Source organism: Rana temporaria, chromosome 9 (genome assembly GCF_905171775.1).
Source record: "Rana temporaria chromosome 9, aRanTem1.1, whole genome shotgun sequence".
NCBI lineage: Eukaryota > Metazoa > Chordata > Amphibia > Anura > Ranidae > Rana > Rana temporaria.
Window position 1 is genome coordinate 153,907,639 of NC_053497.1, and position 24,622 is coordinate 153,932,260.

At 39.0% G+C, this 24,622-nt stretch overlaps 1 protein-coding gene across 1 annotated transcript in view; it reads left to right on the top strand.

The window, feature by feature from the left end:
- The window catches only part of ADGRD2 (adhesion G protein-coupled receptor D2), a 999,543-nt gene that overhangs the window by 277,880 nt on the left and 697,041 nt on the right, over window positions 1-24,622 (top strand). The window contains exon 12 of the mRNA XM_040324866.1: window positions 12,108-12,219. Within this exon, the coding sequence (XP_040180800.1) occupies window positions 12,108-12,219 (112 nt within the window). The remainder of the gene's footprint in view (window positions 1-12,107; window positions 12,220-24,622) is intronic.

Consider the following 24,622-nt stretch of genomic DNA (forward strand, 5'->3'; position numbering starts at 1 on the left):
TTTACGAATTTTCGTATTTCTGAAAATTCTAAATTACGAATTTTCGTATTTTCGAAAATTTGTATTTACGAATTTACGAATTTTCATATTTCCGTTTTTTCCCCCGAATTTTCGTATTTACAAATTTCGGAAATTCGGATTTTCGGAAATTCGGAAATACGAAAAAATTTTGGATTTTTCAATTTTCGAAATTCCGAATTTTCGATTTTTTCAATTTTCGAAATTTTCCATTTTCGAATTTTCGAATTTTTCAAATTTCGAATTTTTCAATTTTTCAATTTTCCAATTTCCAATTTTTCAGATTTGGAATTTTTCAAATTTCTAAAATTGAAAAAATCGAAGTTCGAAAATTGAAAAATGTTTCAAATTTCGAATTTTTCAATTTCCGAATTTCGAATTTTCGTATTTCCGAATTTTCGTATTTACGAATTTCGAAAATTCGAAATGCAAAAATTCGAAATTTGAAAAATTTGAAATTTGAAAATTGAAAAATTCGAAAATCGAAATTTTATTTTAGAATTTTTCAAATTTGGAATTTTTCATTTTCCGAATTTTCGCATTTCGAAAATTCGAAATTCGAATTTTTAAATTTTTCAATTTGGTATTTCCGAATTTTCCTATTTTCGAATATTTTCGTATTTCGAAATTTTGAAAATTGAAAAATAAAAAACTCGAAATTTCGAAAATTGAAAAATTCCAAAATTCGAAATTTGAATTTTTTTTCAATTTTCGAACAAACTGCCAAACTGCTCGCGAGAGTCTTACAATCCAAAAAAGCCACGACGACCGTCCACTCTTTGATTGATGAAAGAGACCATAGATTGCGCTCTTTCCCTGACATGGCAAAAGTCCAGGTCCAGACGGCCTTTCGGCGGGGTATTATAAAACATATGGGAAAGTTCTCACTCCATTCTTTCTCTCTGCCTTTAACTCTTTTGCTAATTTCACTGTACCTCGAGATCTTTTGACTGCTCATATTGTAGTAATACCGAAACCTGACAGAGACCCCTCAGTAGTAACCAACTACAGGCCCATTTCACTCCTTAACGTGGATTTAAAATGGTTTGCCAAAACTCGTTGATTTGGACCAAGTCGGTTTTGTCCCAGGTAGAAAGGCGAGGGATAATACCCTTAAAGCCCTGAATATCCACCATTGGCTCACCTCCACCAAATCCCCGGGATTTTTCCTATCACTCGACGCGGAGAAGGCATTTGACAGGGTGGCGTGGGATTTTATGCAGGCGACCCTAAGGGCCATAGGCCTCCCACTGACCATGCTGAATTACATTTCCACGCTTTATGCTGGCCCTACAGCGAGGGTCCGGGTAATTGGCTGCCTGTCAGATGCCTTCTCCATAACGAATGGTACTCGTCAGGGATGTCCCCTCTCCCCTCTGATTTTTATCCTAACCCTAGAACCATTTTTGAGACGAATCAGATCTAATCCGACAATTAAGGGCATTGACATACTGAACCATACCTACAAAATTGCTGCATTTGCGGACGACATTCTTCTTTTTTTGAAAGATCCACTCACAACTATCCCTAATTTACTGAAAGGCTTCGAGGACTCTCGCGGGACTGGGCGTTCCTATTTGATTGACAGGCTTCCGACCTAATGTTAAAAATTGTTTTTCGGGTGAACTCCAGCTTTAAAGGGGGCATAGGATTACCTGACATATATAAATACCATTTGGCTTGTGGTCTAACTAGAATCGTAGACTGGAACATACACTGGGACCGAAAAGATTGGGTAAGGCTTGAACACCTATTCTCTCCCCTCCCTCTCTCCCAACTCCCGTGGGTTTCACAACGCAACGTTCCGGTGGAATGTAAAGGCCATCCCTTGATCCATCCCTCCCTGCTTGCCTTTCAGGAGGCTTGTACCAAACATAAAATATCCGATCTGTATGGCCCTATGACTCCCCTTAGACGGAACCCTGACTTCACCCCAGGAATGCATCCCACCTTTTTATCAGAGGTCTGGCCCCACCCTACCGTACAGGCTGGTCAATTTTTTGTTAATGGTCAACTCATGCTACAACCTGAGCTTGCTGCCAAAATTAACAGAGACGTCTTCCCATTCTGGACATACGTACAAATTCGCCACTTCCTTACTAAATTGGCCCCGGGATCGAGTTGGTCCAGGCCCACAACTTCATTTGAAAATATATGCTCCAGCAGGGAACCACAGAGGCACCTTATCTCGACTATATACACCCTTCTGTTCTCTACGCACTCATCTAAAGTCCATTGGGCTAATCAACAGTGGGAACTGGATCTCATGCTGGATCTTACGGAGTCAGAATGGGAAGACATTTATAGGCTCGCTCACAAAGGCTTAGTGAATGTCCAGATACAGGAGAATGCGTACAAGCTCCTTTCCAGATGGTACAAAACCCCTCTTAAACTACACTGCATTAATCCCACACTTCCAAAGACATGCTGGAGATGTAATGTAGAGACGGGTTCCTTCCTCCACATATGGTTGTCCTGTCCCAAACTCCAACCCTACTGGACGGAGGTCCACAAATATATCTCCCGAGTAGCTACTTACAATCTGGAGTACACGCTCGGTCAGTTCCTCCTTCATCATGCCCAGTCGCTTCCGAGAGGATACTGCCGGTCTCTAGCTATGCATATGGTGAATGCGGCCCGGATATGTATTACACTCAATTGGCTCTCTCCCAACCCTCCGTCTGTAGCGGATTGGTTCAAGCGTATTCAAAAGACGATACTTTGGCCAGGAACAGGGGGAGGAGGCATTCCTGGACCAAGAATTGGTTGCGCCAGCGTGACCAGTTCTCTCATATGCCTCTGCTTAGGGAAATCCTGGAGAATAATCCTAATGACTATAGGAACTTTCTCCGCATGACGGACCCCGTATTCAACCGTCTGCTGGATCTTCTGTCCCCCTATATCACGAGGCAGGACACTGTGATGCGCCAAGCCATCACGGCCGAGCAGAGGCTTATTGCCACGTTGCGGTACCTGGCGACTGGGAGGAGCCTGCAGGACCTCAAGTTCTCGACAGGCATCTATCCGCAGGCGCTTGGGGTCATCATACCGGACACGTGTTCTGCCATCATCAGAGTTCTGCAGGAGGAGTATATTAAGGTAAGTTACCTCATTTTACCCTCACAATCTGGCTTTAATAATGTGGGCAACTAACTTTTTCTTTTATTTCCCAGATATGCTGTGTGTTTAACTAACGTTCCCCTTTCTCCCTATGCATGTTGATATAAGCTTTCCATGTTCTTTTTCTTGGCCTACCTGCATATTTGTACCTTACCCAATATTAACCTGTCCAGCATGCTATCCTAGGGCCAACCCCCACCTTGCCTATTTGTAGCTAATATTTTTAAACAGTTTAAACATCCCCCACCACCCCTAAAAAGTGTTTTTGTCCCCATCAGAGGGCTGTGGAGTCTCTTATTAATTAAGTGGGCCTATATATTTGTGCCACGAAATTCTCCCTTCACAATTTGAAAATGCTGTTTTAAAACTGTGAAGTTGCACAAGGATGCTTGTAGGATTATGTTTGCAATGTTTATGTGCCAAAGTACTAAATCTCTTTTTTTTGTTTGTCCCCACAGCTACCCTCCACACCACAGGAATGGCAGTCTGTGGCTTCCCAATTTGCCCAGCGGTGTGATTTTCCTAACTGCGGTGGAGCAATAGATGGGAAACACGTCCGCATAGTGCCCCCACCCCACTCGGGGTCCTACTATTATAACTACAAGGGTTATCATAGTATTGTGTTGATGGCGGTGGTGTCGGCACAGTATGAGTTTCTATATGTGGACGTGGGGAAGAACGGCCGGCTGTATTCGCGCGGACAGAATTCTACAGTCGTCTCCAAGCTGGTGGTCTGGCACTGCCACCAGATGAAGATAATGTTGAAGGACTTCCGTTTGTGTTTCTAGCAGACAAAGCTTTCGGGCTTGGACCTAACCTCATGCGGCCTTTTCCCCAGAGGACCCTCACCTCAGAGAGGAGGGTGTTTAATTATCGGTTGGCCAGGGCTCGGAGGGTAGTCGAGAATGCCTTTGGGATCCTCACCAACCGGTTCCGCCTGTTCCTGACAGTGATACACTTGGCGGAATATAAATTGAACACCATTGTATTTGCCTGCTGCATTTTGCACAATTTTCTACGCAGGCACTCCCAGTCGTACCTACCCCCCATGGGCTCTGAGGCAGGACTACCCTCAGATAACATTCCTGGGCTGGACACTGGTCGCGCTGGCTTGGCCCCCCTATCTGCTCGTGAGGTACGCAACAAATATGTTGAGTACTTCATGGGTCGGGGAGCCATTGCTATGCCAGATCATATTTCTTTTAATTCGGCCCCCAAAATAAAGAAATATTCACAGAACTAATAAATAATTTGACCATTGGACTTTATACAGTTGTTTGTCATTATTGCTTTTTCTCTTTTTTTCTGTCTTCCTGGTTCTCAAACTAACTAGTGCACTTCTAGTGCCAATTTAAGTCAGGCAGATTTAGTAAATAACCACAATTGCACATTATTCACTCATCTACAAACTGGGTATTGAGTCGAGAAATACGAAGCCACTCATTTTTCAGCTTTTGATGTCACCATTTTTATTTTTAGCTTTTTCCTTACTCCACAAAAAAGGATGCATTTTTGGAGTCAAACATGTTTTTAGAATTTGGAGTCAACAATATTTTTTTTTTTTCGCATTTTTTTAATTAATTTTTACAGTGAATAGCAAGAATACTGATAGAAACACAATGTCAGATATATTTTTGGCAAATATAGAGAATAATTTTCTGGCTTGTCTATATATATATATATATACACTTCAAAATGTACAAATCTTTATTTTTAGCATCAAAATAATCTTTAGATATTTTTTCGTTTTGTGGTTTTCTGTAAACAAGATTTAGTATTTTGATCAGATTTTTTTGGTGTTTTTCAAAAACATTTTTGAAAATCTTTTTATTTTTTTTTTGGTTTTGTTTTGGTAAAAACAGATTTTTCTCTATTTTTTTTGTTGTGTTTTATATCTATTTACATTTGTTATTTTTTGTCCTTATTTTTTTGTCATCTATTAATATATCTTTTTTCTAGGATTTATTTTCCTTTTTTTTGTTTTGCTGATTTCTTTACATTTTTGGGATCTGAAACTGTAAACATTTACAACCAAAACAAGATCACCACCAAAAAAAAATCTCTTTTCAAAACAGCAGTCAGTCATGGTGTGCTTTCACACTGGAACACGCATTCACGCATGCACACAAAATTTCAAGATGCACACATTCAGTGGCAATTCGCCATATGTCATTGGTTCTACAGACAAATGGCCACATGTGCTATCTGCCATCATGGGTGATCAATGTCTGTGTTTTGTGGGAGCAAACCCTTCCTCTCAACTACTTGAGGATCGAGGAGGGGGTTGTACCCACAAAGCACAGACAATAGATATTCTGTGATGGCAGATAGCACATGTTGGCACACTGTGTGTGCATCTTGAAATTTTGGCGTATTGTTAAATACAAAAAATTTAAATGGTTGGGGGGGCGGGGTATGGGCGGGGGGTGTTTCAGTCTTTGACACGGCCCATCATGTCAATGATATTTTTGTAATTCTGTTCGATGACTATCATCCTTTGGCGCATGTTGTTTATTTCCGTGCTGCACTCCAAAATGACATTTCGAACATTCTGCTCCATGACGACCATCCTTTCCCGCATATTGTCCATCTCCGTGCTGCACTCCATTACCTGCTGTACCATTATTGAAGCACTTGCACGTGAAAAATGTGCTACACCATCTTCATCCCCTAAAAACAAACAAATTGGCATTCAAAATATGTAAAGAGTTTCCGGCCTATCTGCATATGTTTTTCCCTATTAAAGTTGGGGTGACACTGACCTGATGGCCTGCTAATTTCAACATCCACAATTTCGCCATCTTCTATCACTCCTCCTTCTTCCACAGCTTCAGCATCATCATTCACGACTCCTCCTTCTTCCACCACCTCCCCCTCATCATCCACGACTCCTCCTTCTTCTTCCAGAACTCCTTCTTTATCCATCAATACCCCTTCAAAATCGCTCAATTCTGCTTCGTCAAGTTCCCCTTCATCTTCCCTGAATTCTAAATCCAAAATTAAGTCTTCCTCCTCTCTTCCTTCCTCCTGTCTTACTTCCACATCCTCCTCTCTTACTTCCACATCCTCCTCTCTTACTTCCACATCCTCCTCCTCCTCCACATGCGGAGGTGTGTGATTTTGGGGGTGTCTGGCCCTCTCTGCCTCCTCCAATTGCTGGCGTCTTCTTTCCCCTATAAGAAATAAGAAAAAACAAAAAGGTATACTCATCAGCACACAGAACTAAGAACTGTAGAGCAGAACTCGCACACATTGCTTAGAAGAGGCATTTTTTATTTTGTTTTATTTTCTTCTTTCAGCAAACCTACATTTTTGGCGGAGTTCTAGGCCAAGCTCTGATCCTGCCCCTTTTTTGCTAAGAAGTGACACACATGGATGTCCCCCCAAAACTTTAATTCTCGGAGACCCTACTAAAACTTCTGCTTTTATTGTGGAGACACAGGTGCTCTGCATTTCCAGATGGGAAAACATCTGCTTTATTAGCACTGTTGAGAATGAATCTTGTTTGGCTGTCACATTCACTCAATTTAATTTCTCGGATTTTGCTTTTCAACATTGTTTGCAAACAAAGTTTGGGTCCAGTCAGCCATGTCCAGGTGTGTTGTTCCTGGACTAACCTCGCATTTCTGCGAAACGATGTCATATTACGCGGTTTACTATTTCACGATATTTGCTAAAGGTATACGTATTTAACATAAACACAATACAGTATCTACACGTGTTCAAAAGTACAAGCAGGCCAAGGAGGCAGATGTCAAAATCTACATGTCAACACATTCTTGCAGACATTCCCCCCCCCCCCAAAAAAAAAATCAGGACTTACTTTTCCGCAGAATTTTGAGAATCTTCTTCATGTGATGTGGCTCCCGCAATTTCAAGTCGGACCAACACTTCCTGAGTTGCTCTTTGGACCTGGTGACACCAAACATCTTCCTCATTCTCCTCGCCACCTTGTCCATAATGTGTGACTTTCTGCGGTTAGGGGTCTTGTAGGGCCCAAATTCACAATCATAGTCCTTCCTCCGCATGATGTAAACTAACTCCACCATTTCGTCGAAAGCCATATTAGTGGCTTTATATCTTTTTGGCCTTTTTTTTATTAATTTTTACAGTGATTAGCAAGAATACTGATAGAAACACAATGTCAGATATATTTTTGGCAAATATAGAGAATAATTTTCTGGCTTGTCTATATATATATATATATACACTTCAAAATGTACAAATCTTTATTTTTAGCATCAAAATAATCTTTAGATATTTTTTCGTTTTGTGGTTTTCTGTAAACAAGATTTAGTATTTTGATCAGATTTTTTTGGTGTTTTTCAAAAACATTTTTGAAAATCTTTTTATTTTTTTTTGGTTTTGTTTTGGTAAAAACAGATTTTTCTCTATTTTTTTTGTTGTGTTTTATATCTATTTACATTTGTTATTTTTTGTCCTTATTTTTTTTGTCATCTATTAATATATCTTTTTTCTAGGATTTATTTTCCTTTTTTTTGTTTTGCTGATTTCTTTACATTTTTGGGATCTGAAACTGTAAACATTTACAACCAAAACAAGATCACCACCAAAAAAAAATCTCTTTTCAAAACAGCAGTCAGTCATGGTGTGCTTTCACACTGGAACACGCATTCACGCATGCACACAAAATTTCAAGATGCACACATTCAGTGGATGTCCCCCCAAAACTTTAATTCTCGGAGACCCTACTAAAACTTCTGCTTTTATTGTGGAGACACAGGTGCTCTGCATTTCCAGATGGGAAAACATCTGCTTTATTAGCACTGTTGAGAATGAATCTTGTTTGTTAATGAATCTTATATCTTTTTGGCTTTGGGGGGGGGGGGGGGGCATTTGGTGTGCCAACATGGTAGACAATTGAAACAACCTTCAATAAAATCTATGAACAAATTCAAACAAAATCTAAATTAAAAAATTACGTACCACAAAATAAAAAATGGTGACATAACTATAAACGCAGAAAAAAAGTGGCTAAGATGAACATTAAAGAAAACCTAAAATAAGATATACATGTGGAGGACCCAAAAAAATATGCTACGTCTGGCCTAGAAAAGATTTAAAAAATATTACTACATCCCAAGCAACAAATGTCACTTTTCAGTATGGGACAACTCAGTTGAAATAGCATCAGCAAGATAACGGGTTTATTCTAGCAAGAGAACAATGAATAAAACGACGCCATCAACTGTTGTTTATTGCGGCGTTTTATTCATTGTTCTATTGCTAGAATTAATCTTTCTATTGACGAATGTGCCATATCCCAAACAAACGTGAGTTTTACCTGAACGAGCGCTCCCGTGGCCTCCTTTAGTCTGAGCAAGCGTGGGGTTTTTGTACGTTGCTTTTGTGTACTAACCACCGAACATGTCCGAGCGGACAGGATTTCAGCGGACGGTTTTAAAACAAGTTTGGAAATAAATGTCTGCTGAAAAATGGCCCGGCGGGCAAATGTACGCTGAAATTCTGTACGCTCGTACCTACACACGACCAAACATGTCTGCTGAAAATGGTCCACGGACCAGTTTCAGCAGACATGTTTGGTCGTGTGTACGGGGCCTAAGATCCGAAGGCGTACAAAGACGTACGCCTGTCGGATCTAACCCAGATGCCGTCGTATCTTGCTTTGAGGATTCAAAACAAAGATACGACGCAGGAAATTTTAAAGTACGCCGGCGTATCACTAGATACGCCTGCGTACTCTCTTTGTGGATCTGCCCCTACATCTTTACTGACTTCCAATTCATATGGGAGAGTTGAAAATGCAACTATTATTATCTGGAAGGTTTAGCTTATACTTATTATTATTATAATTATTAATATTAGCATTATGCATGGGCAGAAATTTCCCAGCTGGGGTCCTGGAGGTTATATATTCTACTTTTAAAAATATTCTCCTTTTCAGATGCTGCGGTTACATGATATATAGTACTTTATTTACTAAAGCACAGTAATTAAAATTTCAATGATCACAAACAAAATTATATTTAAAAGTTATATATTTAAGTTATATAAAACTGTTGTTTTTTTAAATTAATATACAAGTATCATAATCTCTTTTCTCCACAACCAGTGGCGGCCCTTCCATATGGGGCGCAGGGGTGCCGCCCCCCTAATCCATGCACCCGGCCCCTAATTTACATGCAGGGTGCTGGACGCGTGGATTCCAATGTTTTTGTTTTCTGAAGCATGTGATAAGAGCACGCGGCCCTAATTGGCTACAAAAAAGGGTGGGCTTGGGGCGCAGAGCAAGCGCCACATTTCTGTCTCTCTCTTGCGTGGGGGGGGGGTTGTTGGTAGTTTTCCGCCCCTCCCCCAATATATTAACCACCGGCTGTCACTGTCCACGAGTATGGTTGCAAAGCTGAAACTTGAAGGAATTGACAGAAGGGCACCAACTGGAGTGGATCCTGCAGCTTAATTTGACAGAAAAGTACTATTTTATAGGAAAGGATTAAAGGCTCACATTTTTAGCAAATGGCTGTTCCTTTGTTTTCAATTTGTAAGAAATCAAGGTGAATATATAGCTTTCAGTGTCAAGATCCGGATATTGGGCTCCATTCATGAAGTGGTATCTTCACTTTAAGAAATGCGGTAAAATACTGCTCAGCGTTTTTAAAAAAGATTTATGGCACTCACAAAAAAATGCTACTAAAATACTACATGCGATAATTTGCCCTGTTTTGTGATATTTCTCACATGAAACAGTACAGTAATCCACTGCAGATGTGCGGTAATTTACCGCATGTGTTGTCATATCCTGCGGGTGCAGCTTCTTTTCCGGTGCACACTTCCCAGGGCCCTGGCAGAAGCGAACAATGGTGGAGAGCTCAGCAGAAAAGAAGCCAAACTTTCTGGATTTAGTGGAGCACATGTTAAGCTTTTCAACAGCCTCATTTGTCTTAGCACATGCACTTTCATAATTGTCTTGTGGCATATATTTTTATCTGTTTCTTTTGCCTCATTTCTGGTACATACCCTGCTTGGGGCATATGTTTGTTATGTATTAGGAAGAAGGGAATTCCACATTCTTATCACTCTTTTTCTGCGTACACACAATCGGTCCATCCAATGAGAACCGTCTGATGGACCTTTTCATCAGACCAAACCGATCGTGTGTGGGCCCCATCGGTTATTTATCCATCTGTTAAAAAATTTGAAACTTGTTTTAAAATGAATCGATGGATACCTAACCGATAGAAAAAAAGGCACGTCCATCGGTTAAAAATCCACGCATGCTCAGAATCAAGTCGACGCATGCTTGGAAGCATTGAACTTTGTTTTTTTCAGCACGTCGTTGTGTTTTATGTCACCGCATTCTGACACGATCGGTTTTTTAACTGATGGTGTGTAGGCACGACTGACCATCAGTCAGCTTCATCGGTTAACTGATGGAAAAATCCATCAGACCGTTCTCATCGGATTGACCGATCATGTATACAGGGCATTACAGTAAAGAACCCTCTACATCAGTAGTCTTCAAACTATGGCCCTCCAGTTGTTCAGGAACTACAATTCCCATCATGCCTAGTCATGTCTGTGAATGTCATGCCGCGTACACACGGTCGTTTTTTGTGATGAAATAAAACAACGTTTTTAAAAACGTCATTTAAAATGATCGTGTGTGGGCTTCACATTGTTTTTTGTCTTCTAAATAACGACCAAAAAAAAATTCGAGCATGCTTCAATTTTTTATGTTGTTTTTCGTGTCGTTTTTTATGTCATAAAAAATGATCGTGTGTGGGCTAAAACGACGTTTTAAACCCGCGCATGCTCAGAAGCAAGTTATGAGACGGGAGCTTGAATGGAACAGAGTGCCGTCGTACGTGTTGTACATAACCGCGCTTTGCTAGAGCATTTTCAGAAAACGATGGTGTGTGGGCAACGTTGTTTTTTATGATGAAGTTAGTAAAACTTTGGCCCAGATTCTTGTCCACTAGGTGTATCTCTGCGGCAGCGTAACGTATCCGATTTACGTTACGCCGCCGCAGGTTTTTCAGGCAAGTGCTTTATTCACAAAGCACTTGCCTGTAAAGTTGCGGCGGCGTAGCGTAAATCACCCGGCGGAATTCAAATTCGGCGGGTAGGGGGCATGTATCATTTAAATGAAGCGCGTCCCCGCGCCGAACGAACTGCGCATGCGCCGTCCGTAAAATATCCCAGTGTGCATTGCTCCAAATGACATCGCAAGGACGTCATTGGTTTCGACGTGAACGTAAATGACGTCCAGCCCCATTCACGGACGACTTACGCAAACGACGTAACTTTTTAAAATTTTGACGCGGGAACGACGGCCATAAAAAAAAATTGCAGTTTAGATCCGACGGCGTAAGAGACTTACGTCTGTCGGATCTAATGGATATCTATGCGTAACTGATTCTAAGAATCAGTCGCATAGATACGACAGCCCAGATTAGGACTTGCGACGGCGTACATGGCGCTGCGCCGTCGTAAGTCCTTTGAGAATCTGGGCCTTTGTTTTTTTTCATGATGAAAAACATTGTTTTATTTTATCACAAAAAACTACCGTGTGTACGCGGCATCAGAGTTTTACAATGCCTCATGGTATGTGTAGTTCCGCAACAGCTGGAGAGCTGTAGTTTGAGGATTCCTACGTACTATATATAAAGTATTATATAAAACAAAAAAATTGTTTACCATCACTTTAACTTGGAAGGACTTTCAACTGGTTTCTTTTTATATATAATTTATGCTACCTTAACCTACCATTTTTTTTATGAAAAATATCTTTCCTTAAGTTGGCCTTTTTTGTTTCCAAAATTTAGTTTTTTTTAATTAGATTTCACTATTAGTGTACATCTGGCCATAAAGAATTTATGAAGAATTGCCAGCATTACATTGATTTATATTGGTTATTGTTTATGACCACAGATTTGGATAAATGAGCATTGTGATCAGTAATTGTAAATCTATTTATCATTCTGCAGGCATCTGAGCACTTACCTAGGATCAGCTATTATATCTTCAACCGTACTATGTGATGAGGAAGAAAGGAGCACACCTGTACAGTATTACCTCTGGCACAAAAATAAGATTCAAGTAAGTATACTCCCACACAGTGGGATTTCTTAAAGTAGATGTAAACCCACTCTCATCCTTTCTAAACTACTGCCATAGTGATGATCTATAAGGATATACATGCCTCCTGCATGTATCCTTACTAGGGATGAGCTTCGAGTTTGAGTCAAACTCATGTTCGACTCGAACATTCCTTTGGGGTGTTCATGGCAAATTCGAAAAACACCCTGTAAAAGTCTATGGGAGAAATCTAAAGTGCTAATTTAAAGGCTTATATGCAAGTTATTGTCATAAAAAATGTTTGGGGACCTGGGTCCTGCCCCAGGGGACATGTATCAATGCAAAAAAGTTTTAAAAACAGCATTTTTTTCGGGAGAAGTGATTTTAATAATGCTTAAAGTGAATCAATAAAAGTGAAATATTCCTTTAAATTTCGTACTTACGGGGTGTGTAAAGTATGCCTGTAAAGCAGGGCTTGTTTCCCGTGCTTAGAACTGTCCCTGCACAAACTGTCATTTCTGAAGGAAAAAAAGTCAAATAATAGTCTATAATGAATTGTAAGCCACCGGCAATACAGAAAAAAAGCATTAAAAGTCATTGATAAAAAAAGTAAAAATGCGTGGGGGTCCCCCCAAATTCAATTACCAGGCCCTGGTATGGTTTGGATATTAAGGGGAACTCCACCCCAATTTTTTCCCCCCCAAATATCCATACCAGACCGATTTTTTTTTGTTTACAAACGATTTTATTATATCAAAAGGTCAGAGATTAATACAGAGTCATTACAGAAGCAAAAGGTACAATCAAACTGAACATGCTTGTACTAGACATGTGATATATAAAACATGAAACATGTAAAGATGAAAATGGTAAAACATTACAGACCAGCTACATTATGGACAACTGATAAGTAGAACATTTTCATGGAACTGCTATATCCCAAGGGGACCATTTCTTTTTGAAAACATGCATTGTGTCGAAGAGAGTATGGTGGATTAGCTCTGAGAGTTTGATTTGTTCCATTCTATTTAAAACTTGGGACCATGGGACATTTGAAGAGTGCCAATTAAAAGCAATCATCCAGTGAATTGAATTAAAAAGTGTGTGAATCAGTCTAACATGTTTAATAGGTATATTAGGTATAGATGCGAATAATAAACACACCATGGGATTAAGGGTTACTTTTCTACCAGTGATATGTTCAATCTTGGCTGTTGCAAGTGACCATATGGGGTCTAGAAATTTGCAGTTCCAGAAGGTATGTAAAATAGTGCCCTGTTCAGGGCAACCCCTAAAGCAAGTTGGGGCTACCGTGGGATAAAATGAGTTTATTTTGGAAGGGGTCAGATACCATCTGGTATGAATTTTTAGAGCAGATTCTCTTGCTGAGGTAGAACGAGTACATTTTAATAGGTTATGTAACATAGTAGTCCACTCCTGTGGAGAGAATGTGCAGCCCAGGTCGACCTCCCAATGTAGCATTGGATTAGACTTCTCTGGACGAGAAAACTCACTCAGAGAACGGTAAATGCGGGAGATCAAGCCCCTATCTCTAGGTGTTGATATACAGATACGTTCAAAATTAGAGTAGGGAGTATGTAATGTAAGTGAGAAACCAGACCGATTTTAAGGGAACCCCATCCCAAATAAAAAAAATGGCATGGAGTTCCCCCCAAAAATCCATACCAGACCCTTTATTCAAGCACACAACCTGGCAGGCCGCAGGAAAAGGGGGGGAGGTCTGCAGGCGGGGGGCTTATCGGAATCTGGAAGAGCTCTTTAACAAAGGGGACCCCCATATCCCACCCCCCTATGTGAATTGGTAATGGGGTACATTGTACCCCTACCATTTCACAAAGAAAGTGTAACAAATTGTAAAAAAAACACAGACACTGTTAGGAAAGTCATTTATTAAAAATAAAAAAAAGATTGCAGCAGTGGTAATCTGCGATGAGTGATCTCCTCTCCAGGGTCCAGCGATAAGATGATCTCCTCTTCATCCAGGTCCAGGATCCAACAATGAGATGTCCGCAGCGCTGCACATCCTGTCTCCACCGGAGACACCCCGGGAATGATGCGGCTGGAGCCAGTGACAGCTCTTATGTAGCTGAGGGCGGGGTCACCTGTCACGTGACCCCGTCCCCCTTGGACACAAGGGCAAACCCAGGCTTTCCCAGTGACTTGTGGGTGACCCCCGCCCCCCTCTGATGTATTGTAGGTTTCCCATTGCATCAGAGGGGGGAACTCCACGCCATTTTTTTTTATTTGGGGTGGAGTTCCCCTTAAAATCCATACCAGACCCTTCGTGTATGGATATTTGGGGAAACCCCACGTCATTTTTTTTTATTTGACTCAGGGTTCCCCTTAATATCCATACCAGACCTGAAGGGCCTGGTGATTGAATTTGGGGGACCCCCACGCATTTTTTTTTATCAATGACTTTTCTCTGTATTGCCGGGAGCCGAAAATTCATTATAGCCGCGAGTGGTTTTAAATTACTTTTTTCCTTCAGAAATTACATTTTGTGCAGGGACAGTTTTAAGCACGGGAAACAAGCGCTACTTCACTAGCATACTATACACCCCCCCTAGGTACAAAATTTAAAGGAATATTTCACTTTTATTGTTTCACTTTAAGCATTATTAAAATCACTGCTCCCGAAAAACGTCCGTTTTTAAAACTTTTGTTTGCATTGATACCCGGGTCCCCAAACACTTTTTAGGACAATAACTTGCATATTAGCTTTTAAAATTAGCACTTTAGATTTCAAACGTTCGAGTCCCATAGACTTTAACGGGGTTCTAAAGTTCACACAAACTTTTGGTCTGTTTGCAGGTTCAGGTGCGAACCGAACGGGGGGTGTTCGACTCATGCCTAATCTTTACCTGTCAAATGTCTCCCCTCTGTCTGTTATAAGAACTGAAAAACTGCAGATTCTGTGGGTGGGTCTGTTGTCTGGAGCTCGGTGGATGGAGTCGTGATGTCAGTAGACTCTCTGACCACCTCTACTCTCCCCTTGTCAACATGCATTTTATCCTGTGTATTTCTTACACTGAATTCTGCTATGATCACTAACATCCAGTCAAAATCCAGAAAAGTAACCACATGACTTCAGAAAAGGAGTGGGGGTGGGAATTAAAAAATAATGCCTGTCTCCAGGCTAGTGCATGAGATATGTAAATAACCTGTCATTCACAGCAAGGCGGAGGAACGGACAAAATGTTTCTCCTATTTGTCCGTTTATTTCACACAAAAAAGAGAAGAGGATTGCTCAGAGCTGGATTAACTCTTTGTGGCAAGACTGGGCACAAATGATAGAATATCTTTTACTCTACATTGTGACTAGGGATGAGCTTCGAGTTCGAGTCGAACTCATATTCGACTCGAACATTGCCTGTTCGGCGAACAACGAACAATTTGGGGTATGCAAAGTACTAAACACTGGCCCCCCTATTTCAGTACAGCCCTGCGCTTAGGATGATTCTCACAATCCGGAAATAATCATAAAATCTGTTAACAATAGGACACAATGTAAACAATGATAGCAGCTGCTTAAATAAAAATGTCCATGTAAAAAAGCAGAAAGATAACACCACGCTCGTACAGAGCTTGTATATAGTCCTGCAGCAGCGCTGCAAACCCCTGGTTTGCTGTGTGTGCTGTGTATAATAACCAGATCAGAAGAATCAATGATATGTGCTCCAATCACCAAAAAGGAATTCACCGCGTGGGGGGATATGGGGTCCCCTTCGGGGAAAGCACTCACCAGATGGTTACTTTAAAACCGCGTTTCAGTGTAACATGTCACTGTCAGATGGTAGATTGGATCAGCATACCGCTCTATTTCCTTAATCACCGTGTAATTTTCACTCTCCAGATAATGGCAGTTATGTAAGGGAAGGAAAAATCCACATAGCGCAATCGACATGTGCACTACCAAAAAATTCGTTTTTTTTCGTTTATGTTATTTTCGTTTTTTTGCTTTTTTCGTAAATTCGTAAATTCGTGAAATTTTCGGATTTCCGAAAAAGCAAAAAAACGAATGAAACGAAAAAAACAAATGAAACGAAAAGAAACGAAAAAAAAAACGAATTTTCGGAAATTCGGAAAAATTTCAAATTTTTTCAATTTTCGTAATTTCGAAATTTTGTATTTCGAATTTTTCAGTTTTCGAATATTCAAATTTTTCAGTTTTCGAATTTTTCAATATTTGAATTTCGAATTTTCGAATTTTCGAAGTTTCGAATTTTTCAATTTTCGAAATTTCGATTTTTGACATTTCGAATTTTTCAATTTTCTAAATTTCGAATTTTTCCATTTTCAAATTTCGAATTTTTTCAATTTTCTAAATTTCGAAATTGTGTATTTTCGAAATTTCGTATTTCGAATTTTTTAATTTTCGAATTTTTCAGTTTTCGAATTTTTGAATTTTTGAATTTCGAATTTTTCAATTTTTCGACTTTCGAATTTTTCAATTTTCGAAATTTCGATTTTTAATTTTCGAATTTTTCAGTTTTCGAATTTTTGAATTTTTGAATTTCGAATTTTTCAATTTTTCGACTTTCGAATTTTTCAATTCTCGAAATTTCGATTTTTGACATTTCGAATTTTTCAATTTTCGAAATTTCGAATTTTCGAAATTTGAAAAATTCCAAATTTCGAAATTTCTGAAAAATTCGAAATTGGAAAAATGATTGTTAAAATTCGAAAATGGAGACATTTCGAAATTTTGTATTTTCGAAATTTCGAAATGTCATATTTTCGTAATTTCGTTTTTCGAATTTTTCAGTTTTCGAATTTTCTAATTTTCGAATTTTTCAGTTTTCGAAATGTCGAATTTCGAATTTTTCGAAATGTCGAATTTCGAATTTTTCGAAATGTCGAATTTCGAATTTTTCGAAATTTCGAATTCTTCGAAATTTCGAATTTTTGAATTTTTGAAAATTCGGAAATACGAAAATATTCGGAAATACGAAAATTCGGAAATACGAAAATTCAAAATTTCGAAAATTGAAAAATTCGAAATGCGAAATTTCTGAAAAATTCGAAAATGGAGAAATTGGAAATGTGAAAAAATCAAAAATTTGAATTTTTCGATTTTCGAATTTTTCAATTTTCGAAATTTCGACTTTCGAATTTTTCAATTTTCAAATTTCGAATTTTTCAAATTTCGAATTTTCGTATTTACGAATCTCGAAAATTCGAAATTTCGAAATTTAAAAAAATCGAAGTTCGAATATTGAAAAAATTTAAGTTCGAAAATTGTAACATTTTTCAATTTTCGAATTTTTCAATTTTCGCATTTTTCAATTTTCGAATTTTTCAATTTTCGAATTTTTCAATTTTTCAATTTTCGCATTTTTCAATTTTCGAATTTTTCAATTTTCGAATTTTTCAATTTTTCAATTTTCGAATTTTCCAATTTCGAATTTTTCAATTTTCGAATTTTTCCAATTTAAAATTTTTCACATTTCGAATTTTTCAAATTTAAAATTTTTCAAATTTAAAATTTTTCAAATTTCGAATTTTTCAAATTTAAATTTAAAATTTCGAAATGTCATATTTTCGTAATTTCGTTTTTCGAATTTTTCAGTTTTCGAATTTTCTAATTTTCGAATTTTTCAGTTTTCGAAATGTCGAATTTCGAATTTTTCGAAATGTCGAATTTCGAATTTTTCGAAATGTCGAATTTCGAATTTTTCGAAATTTCGAATTCTTCGAAATTTCGAATTTTTGAATTTTTGAAAATTCGGAAATACGAAAATATTCGGAAATACGAAAATTCGGAAATACGAAAATTCAAAATTTCGAAAATTGAAAAATTCGAAATGCGAAATTTCTGAAAAATTCGAAAATGGAGAAATTGGAAATGTGAAAAAATCAAAAATTTGAATTTTTCGATTTTCGAATTTTTCAATTTTCGAAATTTCGACTTTCGAATTTTTCAATTTTCAAATTTCGAATTTTTCAAATTTCGAATTTTCGTATTTACGAATCTCGAAAATTCGAAATTTCGAAATTTAAAAAAATCGAAGTATATTGTAACATTTTTCAATTTTCGAATTTTTCAATTTTCGCATTTTTCAATTTTCGAATTTTTCAATTTTCGAATTTTTCAATTTTTCAATTTTCGAATTTTCCAATTTCGAATTTTTCAATTTTCGAATTTTTCCAATTTAAAATTTTTCACATTTCGAATTTTTCAAATTGAAAAATGTTTCAAATTTCGAATTTTTCAAATTTAAAATTTTTCAAATTTAAAATTTTTCAAATTTTAAATTTGAAAAATTTTAAATTTGAAAAATTCGAAATTTGAAACATTTTTCAATTTCCGAAATTTGAAACATTTTTCAATTTCCGAAATTTCGAAAATTCGAAATTTGAAAAATTTTAAATTTGAAAAAATCGAAATTTGAAAAATTTTAAATTTGAAAAATTCGAAATTGGAAAAGTGAAAATTCGAAATTGGAAAAATTCGAAAATTTAAAAATTCGAAATTGGAGAATTCGAAAATTGAAAAATTGAAAAATTCGAAAATTGAAAAATTCGAAAATTCGAAAAAGTCTTAGACGCTCTTAGAGGAAGTCCGAACGGACGAAACATCAGAGCGCTGCTATCCAGCATCCCGACCGGAAGTGATGTTATGCGCTCCACTTGGTGAAGGAAACCAGGAAGTAAGCTACAGGAAGGTCATCCAAGCGGTCTTCAGGGGTCCTACCATTAACAGTGAGAGTGACACTAACACCTACATCAATTCTATATATTTGCCTGACTATTTTACAAATCTGGTACGCATGTTGTCTTAAGGGGATACGCTTTTATATGTTTTTTGGGTGATATTAAATATTATCAAAACTATATTGCGCTATGTGGATTTTTCCTTCCCTTACATAACTGCCATTATCTGGAGAGTGAAAATTACACGGTGATCAAGGAGATAGAGCGGTATGCTGATCCAATCTACCATCTGACAGTGACATGTTACACTGAAACGCGGTTTTAAAGTAACCATCTGGTGAGTGCTTTCCCCGAAGGGGACCCCATATCCCCCCACGCGGTGAATTCCTTTTTGGTGATTGGAGCACATATCATTGATTCTTCTGATCTGGTTATTATACACAGCACACACAGCAAACCAGGGGTTTGCAGCGCTGCTGCAGGACTATATACAAGCTCTGTACGAGCGTGGTGTTATCTTTCTGCTTTTTTACATGAACAATTTGGGGTGTTCGCGGCAAATTCGAAAAGCCTCGGAACACTCTGTTAAAGTCTATGGGAGAAATCTAAAGTGCTAATTTTAAAGGCTAATATGCAAGTTATTGTCCTAAAAAGTGTTTGGGGACCTGGGTCCTGTCCCAGGGGACATGTATTAATGCAAAAAAAAGTTTTAAAAACGGCCGTTTTTTCAGGAGCATTGATTTAATAATGCTAAAAGTGAAACAATAAAAGTGAAATATTCCTTTAAATTTCATACCTGGGGGGGGTGTAAAGTTAGCATGTGAAATAGCGCTTGTTTCCCATACTAAGAACTGTCTCTGCACAAAGTGTCATTTCTGAAAGAAAAAAAGACATTTAAAACTGACATCCTCCCCATGTTGAGGGCATGTGGTCTGGTACGGTTCAGGAGAGGGGGGGCGCGCGCCCGCGACCCGGTCCGAAGCTCTGTGACCGTGATCGCGGGACCCGTGGACCCGATCGCCGCTTGAGTCCCGCGATCGGTTCCCCGAAGCTGAAGAATGGGGAGAGCTGTGTAAACACAGCTTCCCCGTTCTTCACTGTGGCGCCGTCATCGATCGTGTGTTCCCTTTTGGGGGAAACACAATCGATGTTGTCACACCTACAGCCACACCCCCCTACAGTTAGAAACACAAATTAGGTCACACTTAACCCCTTCAGCGCCCCCTTGTGGGTAACTCCCAAACTGCAATTGTAATTTTCACATTTTTAATGATTTTTTTGCTGTGAAAATGACAATGGTCCCAAAAATGTGTCAAAATTGTCCAAAGTGTCCGCTATAATGTCGCAGTCATGAAAAAAATCGCTGATCGCCACCATTAGTAGTAAAAAAATATTTTTTATAAAAATGCAATAAAACTATCCCCTATTTTGTAAACGCTATAAATTTTGCGCAAACCAATCGATAAACGCTTATTGAGATTTTTTTTACCAAAAATAGGTAGAAGAATACGTATCGGCCTAAACTGAGGAAAAAAATATTTTTTTATATATTTTTGGGGGATATTTATTATAGCAAAAGGTAAAAAATATTGAATTTTTTTCAAAATTGTCGCTCTATTTTTGTTTATAGCGCAAAAAATAAATACAGCAGAGGTGATCAAATACCACCAAAAGAAAGCTCTATTTGTGGGAAAAAAAGGACGCCAATTTTGTTTGGGAGCCACATCGCACGACCGCGCAATTGTCAGTTAAAGCGACGCAGTGCCGAATCGCAAAAACTGGCCAGGTCCTTTAGCTGCCTAAAGGTCCGGGTCTTAAGTGGTTAACAGACACACAAGCCTTTCCCAAATGCGTTTATTCTTTTTGGAAACCAGCCTCACCACTAAATGTAGGGTTAGATGAAATTGTAAATTTAGAGGGTGTGCCGCCCCAATGGGGCATAGAATTTGTATATATTTAGCTAGATTCAGTAAGAGTTAGGCCGGCGTATCAGTAGATATGCCGACCTTACTCGAAATCTGCGCCGACCTAAGTTTAAGTGTATTCTCAAACAGAGATACACTTAAACCTATCTAAGATACGACGGCTTGCGTCTAAAACTTGGCTTGGCGTGGTTAAATGTAGGAAAGCAACTGAGCATGTGCAGAGCATGAGACAGTATAGTACTAGATTTTAAACAAAATAGACACTTATTTTTAATGTTTTACATAGCTATACCTGCAAACGGGGCCTGTAGTGATCTAGCAGGACCTAATTTTCTGATTAAAGTTCCACTTTAACCCCCCTGGTGGTATTCCCGAGTCTGGCTCGGGTAAGATTTCTGTACCAAAAGCGGTATCCCCGAGCCAGACTCGGCTCGCCTTGCAGCAGCCACAGACAAAGTTACTTACCTTGTCCCTGGATCCTGCGATGCCTCCCCACTGTGTGAGCGAGCGGGTCCTCGCTCGATTAACACAGTGTCCCTGTGTGCCGCCGAGCTCCATTCCCTGCGACGTTACGACGCACGGGGGCGGAGAACGGCGCCAAATTCAAAAAAGTTAACAAACACATTACATACAGTATACTGTAATCTTATAGATTACAGTACTGTATGTAAAATATACATATCCCCTTTGTCCCTAGTGGTCTGCCCAGTGCTCTACATGTACTTTTGTATAATAAAAACTGTTCTTTCTGCCTGCAAACTGTAGATTGTCCATAGCAACCAAAAGAGTCCCTTTATGTGAAAAGTGATTTTAGAGCAACTAGAAAACAGTGATATTAAATTATAATCACTTGCAGAATTGAGCGATAGCGATTTGTGGGGAAATTCGTCATAAAAAAAATAAAAGTAATGACAGCGACAATTCTGCAACTGAGCAAATTTCAGTGATTTTGAGTTGATTACATTATTGAACCATTTTCATTATAATTATATTATTATTTGTTATAATTATTTATAATTATTTATTATATTATAATTTATGATTTTGTTTTTAAAACTTTTTCATACCCGGGATGTCTACTAGACTCTTGTTTGGACAGATTTAAGTAAGTTATTCCTAAGGATTACAGGCCTACAATTTAAAACACCAAATTTCCTTGCAAAATAATGGAACCACTTTCAGCACCTGAAATATGAAATAATCATACAACCAGGGAGGTTAACCTCTTCTAGACTGCTCCGGGTACGTACTATATACTGCAGCAGGGTGTCCTCTGTGCACAAAATCACATACCTGTACATGATTCGCACCCGCAGGTGATCGGATTAGTTTCAGAACCGATCAATCTACAGATCCAGGCCAATAATTTATGACCTGGACCTGCTGATCGGTTCTGATAAATGGCAGAACCTCCTGTGGCTGTGTAATGTAAACACAGGCACAGTAACTGATGCAATCTTCTCTCCTGGAGCCCTTTTCAGTTCCAGCGTGAGAGAAGAGAGCATCTACTGTGAATACAAGCACTACACTGCCACCAAAACACACAAGTAGGCACATTTAAACCTTTGATCACCCCCCAGTTAACCCTTTCACTCCCTGTCACAGTGTCACTAGGTACAGTGTATAGATTTTTTACTGATCACTGTATTGGTGTCACTGAAACACAGTCCAGTTACACAGTATGCCAGGATTGTGTTGCAATACCAGGACAATACAGAAATCCAGAACAGTAGTTCTCCATCAGGTGCACGCTCTCCTTCTGATTAGCAGCAGGCAGTGTGCGGATTCTATAGCCAATAGCAGGCTATTGACTAAGGATTCACCCACTGCCTGCAGTTATTATCACATGAAGAGGACCTGATGGATAACTAACGTCTGAATTACCATCAGGCTCTGCCTCCCCAGATATAAAACTCCCTGCTGTGCTATCTGTGTGACAGGTGTAGTGGTGGGAAGGAAGCACAGCTGCACTAAGGGTGGAGTGTCCGTATGGAGGCTCCAACTTCAGTGCGCCTTCCACATGCTGCATGCTCTGGATTCATGTACATGTCTACAACAGGTGCATGAATCTGTCGCCTGCCTGGACATTTGTTGCGTGAAGCCACAAGTCTTAGACACTCCTTATGAATTCCCCTGTGTATGATGGTAAGCTTGGGAATTATTAGGTCATGAGGAAAAATAGTCAAATCTAATACATATATGGACACTGATGTTTATGTACTCATACATGTCCAAAACTGGATTCAACAACTTCCCATTTCAGTTTATTAGGGTGATCATGGTGGGACTTTGTGATGTCAGTGCAGAGACAGAGATGTTCCATAAAATCTTTCAATGAGATATACTGTATGCCCTTTTCTGGACAGCACTGGAATAACTTCACAAAAGCAAAACATCTTATGGACAAAACAGTGGTTTAGTGGTTCTGGCCTGCAGAAATGACATGACATGTTAAGGACCGATCCTAGTGACCACTTATCCCCTTAACCACCATACTCCAAACCCTTTTATAATCTACCCCACAAACCCCAATGATACAAGGGACCACGTTGTGGAGTAAAATTGGCCTTCCGGCCTTCTTTATTTAACCAAATAAAATTTAACATAAATAACCGTTTAAATAACTTTTTAAATAACTATATACACATTTTCCAACCCTTGGTGGTCTAAAGCCGTGGTCATCTACCCTGTCCTCAGGGCCCACTAACAGGCCAGGTTTGCAAGATAACTGAAATAAATCACAGGTGATATCATTTGCTGCTCAGTGATTGCAGTATTCTAGTCTGCATATCCCCAAGGTAAAATATAAAACCTGGCCTGTTAATGGGCCCCGAGGACAGGGTTGATGACCACTGGTCTAAAGGACCACCCCACTCAACTTGGACACTGGGACAACAATTATTACCTAGGCCTCAGTCGCGAGACACCGACTCAGAGGCAGTATAACCGTCCTCAGTGACCTAACACTTAAAGCGGAGTTCCGGCCACAATTTCACTTTTTAAATATAAATACCCCTGTAATACACAAGCTTAATGTATTCTAGTAAAGTTAGTCTGTAAACTAAGGTCCGTTTTGTTAGGTTGTTACAGCATTTAGACACTTTATAAAACAGAAATTGACTGGGGCCATCTTAAGTGTGGGCATCATGAAGCCAGACTGTATGACCAGGGTAAATCCGATTGCCTCTTGGGGGATCAGGAGGGAATTTTTTCCCCTGCTGTAGCAAATTGGATCATGCTCTGCTGGGGTTTTTTGCCTTCCTCTGGATCAACTGTGGGTATGGAGTTGGGTGTATGGGATTGTATTGTGTTTTTTATTTTGTTTGTTTATTTTTTTGTGGTTGGACTTGTGTCCTTTTTCAACCTGACTAACTATGTAACTATGTAACTATGACTTCCTGGATTTCAGCCTTCCAGATCTCGCACATGCTCAGTGCTGCACAAGTTGTGTCAGATCAGGTTTCAGCACCTGTGCTGTCCAAGTCACATGATTCTTTGAGACTGGGGAGTGCACAGACTCCTGGAAAGTTACACCCACTACATTCCCAGGAGTCTGTGCGGTGCATTAAGCACCTAGGTGCAGGAAGTGGGAAGATTAACTATTCTGCCTAGCAACAACACTTTGAAGGCATCTAAAAAAAAAAAAAAATTTGTAAAGGACTAATGACATTTTTTTAAAACTACTGATGTAATGTTATATTTATGGGTGGAACTCCACTTTAAACCCCTTCCTGGTTAAGCCACGCCAACCTAAAGGTACACAATAACCCCCATACCACGTATGGGTACAACCTTGAAAGGTACACAATAACCTCCATACC